General features: G+C 47.0%; 1 protein-coding gene across 1 annotated transcript in view; it reads left to right on the forward strand.

Annotated features, from left to right (window-relative positions):
* The first annotated feature begins 1,390 nt into the window (after window positions 1–1,390).
* KLHDC2 (kelch domain containing 2) overlaps window positions 1,391–3,187 on the forward strand; it is a 13,948-nt gene continuing 12,151 nt past the window's right edge. The window contains exons 1-2 of the mRNA XM_009696938.1: window positions 1,391–1,712; window positions 2,563–2,642. Coding sequence (XP_009695240.1) covers window positions 1,557–1,712; window positions 2,563–2,642 — 236 coding nt within the window. The 5' untranslated portion in view covers window positions 1,391–1,556. The remainder of the gene's footprint in view (window positions 1,713–2,562; window positions 2,643–3,187) is intronic.

Consider the following 3,187-nt stretch of genomic DNA (forward strand, 5'->3'; position numbering starts at 1 on the left):
GAGGGGGCTGCGCGATGTGTGTGTGTGTGTGTGGGGATCAAACCTTGACAGAAGGCGGGAAGGACCGGAGGGGTTGCTAACGGCTCTGGTAAGTGTGGTGATGGCGCATTGCTCAGCACCGTGCGGCTGGTGCTCAGGTTGGGTCCTGTGTTATGGGTATGTCCCGACAGGTAACATCTATCGGGGCTGCCTCAGCATGGGAGGAGACCACGTCTGGCCAGTCGAGGTATCGTGAGAAATGTGGACAGCCAGGGTAGAGCCGTAGAGAGCTTGGGAATTGCAGTGTCTTGTGAGAAGTGTTTCCGTACGGGACTGAAAAATGACTAAAGGGGGACAGTTGTCCAGTGTGTCTTAGGCTGTTGGAAAAAAAAGTAATTAAAGAATGCTCATCACTGGGGAGAGGTCAGTGAAAATCTGGTTAACTTGAAGCAGACAGATTTCATTGACGTGTGGGTAAGGCTTTCTAATTTAAAGCATAATTAAACCTCAGAAATAAACTACCGAAGGTGGTGTAGTGTCTCCATCATTGGAGCAATTCAAATTAAATGAAAATCTGTCAGGAGTGGTGTAGGTGTGGCAGATTTTGTGTGAGTGCAGGGTTTGATAGTCTCATTAAGGTCCTTTTCAATTCTCTCGGTTTGCCTGGTTGCACAGAACCGTTGCTTGGACTGTCCAACTTCCCTGATCTCTTGATCTATGTCTGAAAATCCTTCTGTGGTGATGGTTTCAACTCATAGCTGTAGGAAACCTAAAAGCAGGCAGAGGCGTGGGAAAGGCTTGGAATTGGAAGGTGACTTTGGCTTTTCAGGGGTCCCCCTGCTCCATTACAGGCTGAGGCAGAGCGTGCCAGCGGCTTCCAGGATGACCTGGCAGGGCTGACTTCAGCATCTCCTCCTGGCTTGATTCCTCCCACAGTTGGGGCTTTGAATTACCAGTGACAGCATGGCCCTGGGGCTCCTCGCGTACCAGAGCCCTGGCGTGGAGGCTGCTGTGACCCCTCAGCCGCACGGTACTCGGGAGCCGTGGGCTGGGTGCGCATAGCTGTTGTCTTTCCAGGACGCTCTGGGTTTTGGCCTTCTGCGCACTAGCACGATTTGGAGCAGGGGGCTTTGTTTTGTGTTTTGGGGGTTTTTTTTAGCATAGATAATATGTCCTGCATTTAACAGCTGTGGGAAGGTTTGCGTGTGGGAGACTTGGCTTAGGTGGCCCAAAGGGACTTTGGCTGAAAAGAGAAAAGCGTATTTTAGGCAAAGCTTTCAAATCTATTCCTCTGTGGGTTGTTTTGTTTTTTGTCATCACTTAATGTATTTATAGATGTGTTTTTAAAGAACAGATAGATAGCTGAAATTGGCAACTGAAACCATTATAAGTTACACACAACTGAGGAATCCCCATCTGAAACTTTCTTGACCAATGGGATAACTTCTTCCACTGAAACATCATTATGAAAGAAACAAGGGTGTAGTTTCTCTGGTTTTTTTCCCCTGGTGGTTTCCCCTGATGGTTTTCAAAGCCCCATACTATGTGTTATTCTGTGCACGTAGCACTGTATCGAAATGGCCGATGATAACGAAGAGCTGCAGGCAGATGAAGAGCTCCCGGCTCCAGCCGAGGACAGCTTTGAGCAGCTGGAGAACGATAGCCCTGCTGAGCGCAGCGGGCACGTGGCAGTCACTGATGGACGCTGCATGTATGTCTGGGGAGGCTATAAGGTACGCTGTTCTCCTTGTTAAGTAAGCCTTCTGCCACCCATGGTGCTGGTAATTACGTCCCATTAGTTTGGGAGTGACTCTGTAAAATTATCCCTCCCCTGGAAAAGAAAAGCTGCGATTAACCAAGTAGAATATGCCATTTAAGAGTTTTGAAATATTGAAATAAATTGCGAGTGTTGAATGCGGTCTTGGCAAACAGATAACTTCTGTGGGATGCAGGGTGTTGTTTGCCTTTGTCAACTCACATGTCTCTCTGTTGGAAGAGAAGGAAATTCTGTTTTGAAATGCACTCCAGGCAAAATACTGCTTTTATTTACAGCATTATCAGCACAACTATAGATTGCATGTCAATGGCACCAGTTGGTTATTTGTCACACTGGGGTGTGCGTGTACTGCAAGCAGAACCAAGTCATTTTATGATTTTGACGGGAATGAAGACGAATTGTCAATGAACTCGGCAAATAAATTGGTAGCTCAAGACAAGGCTTTGGTGTGGTGTTCTAGTGGTGTCATGCAGGGGGTGGGGGAATTAAAAAGGAAATTTTTGGTCATTTGTGCACCCTAGTTAGCCTGCTTGGGCTATGCAAAGGAGGTTTAACTTCCATTTACCTCAGTCACTGGCTCTGCTGGGAGCTTGTCTGGTCCCCAGCAGAAGCTAAAATAGGCTAATACCTGCTCTCCGAGGCCTGCTGTGCAGGTGAGAGGTGCAGGAGTGCGGCAGGCACTGTTCCTGCTGTTTCCTGTTCTGTGATTAGATCTCTGAGGGAGTGTAAACATTCCCAGGAGTCTGTAATTCAGTATGGCAAGCATCCTTCTAATGTTGCTTTTTCTTTTTTGACTTGTTCTGCAGAATGCCCAAGTTAGGGGATTTTATGACTTCTATCTGCCTAGAGATGAAATATGGATCTACAACATGGAAACTGGAAGATGGTACAGTAAATAATTAACTTAATTGTTGTTGGGGGGGGAAGATAAATTCTTAAATTGGTATAGAAAGCATGCTGAAGGTCTGTGAAAAGAAAGGGAATTCCCTCATCTCTTTGCTCCCACTTATCAAACTGTTGCACGAATGTGTAAAATATTTCCAAATTGTTTTTTTCTGTGAAAACAACAAATGTGTTTTAACAGGGTGAGGTAGGAGAGCCAGCTCGGACAGGCAGCTCATACAGGAGTGTGTGATCAACAGTGTGAGGTGTTTTGGGATGCCTGGTATAGGACATAGCACGTGAAAATCGTGTTTGTACTACTTATGATTACAGTGATACATTGGTGAGGGAACCCTATTGAGTTTTTTATTTGTTGTCCCCTCCTCATCATCGTTGTTGCCCTCCGCTGGACTCTCTCCAGTAGTTCCTTGTCTTTCCTGAGCTGGGGAGCCCAGAACTGGACCCAGCTCTCCAGATGTGGCCTCACCAGGGCAGAGCAGAGGGGGAGGAGAACCTCCCTCGACCTGCTGGCCACACTCTTCCTCATGC

This window comes from Cariama cristata, unplaced genomic scaffold (genome assembly GCF_000690535.1).
Source record: "Cariama cristata isolate BGI_N322 unplaced genomic scaffold, ASM69053v1 scaffold14693, whole genome shotgun sequence".
NCBI classification, from domain to species: domain Eukaryota; kingdom Metazoa; phylum Chordata; class Aves; order Cariamiformes; family Cariamidae; genus Cariama; species Cariama cristata.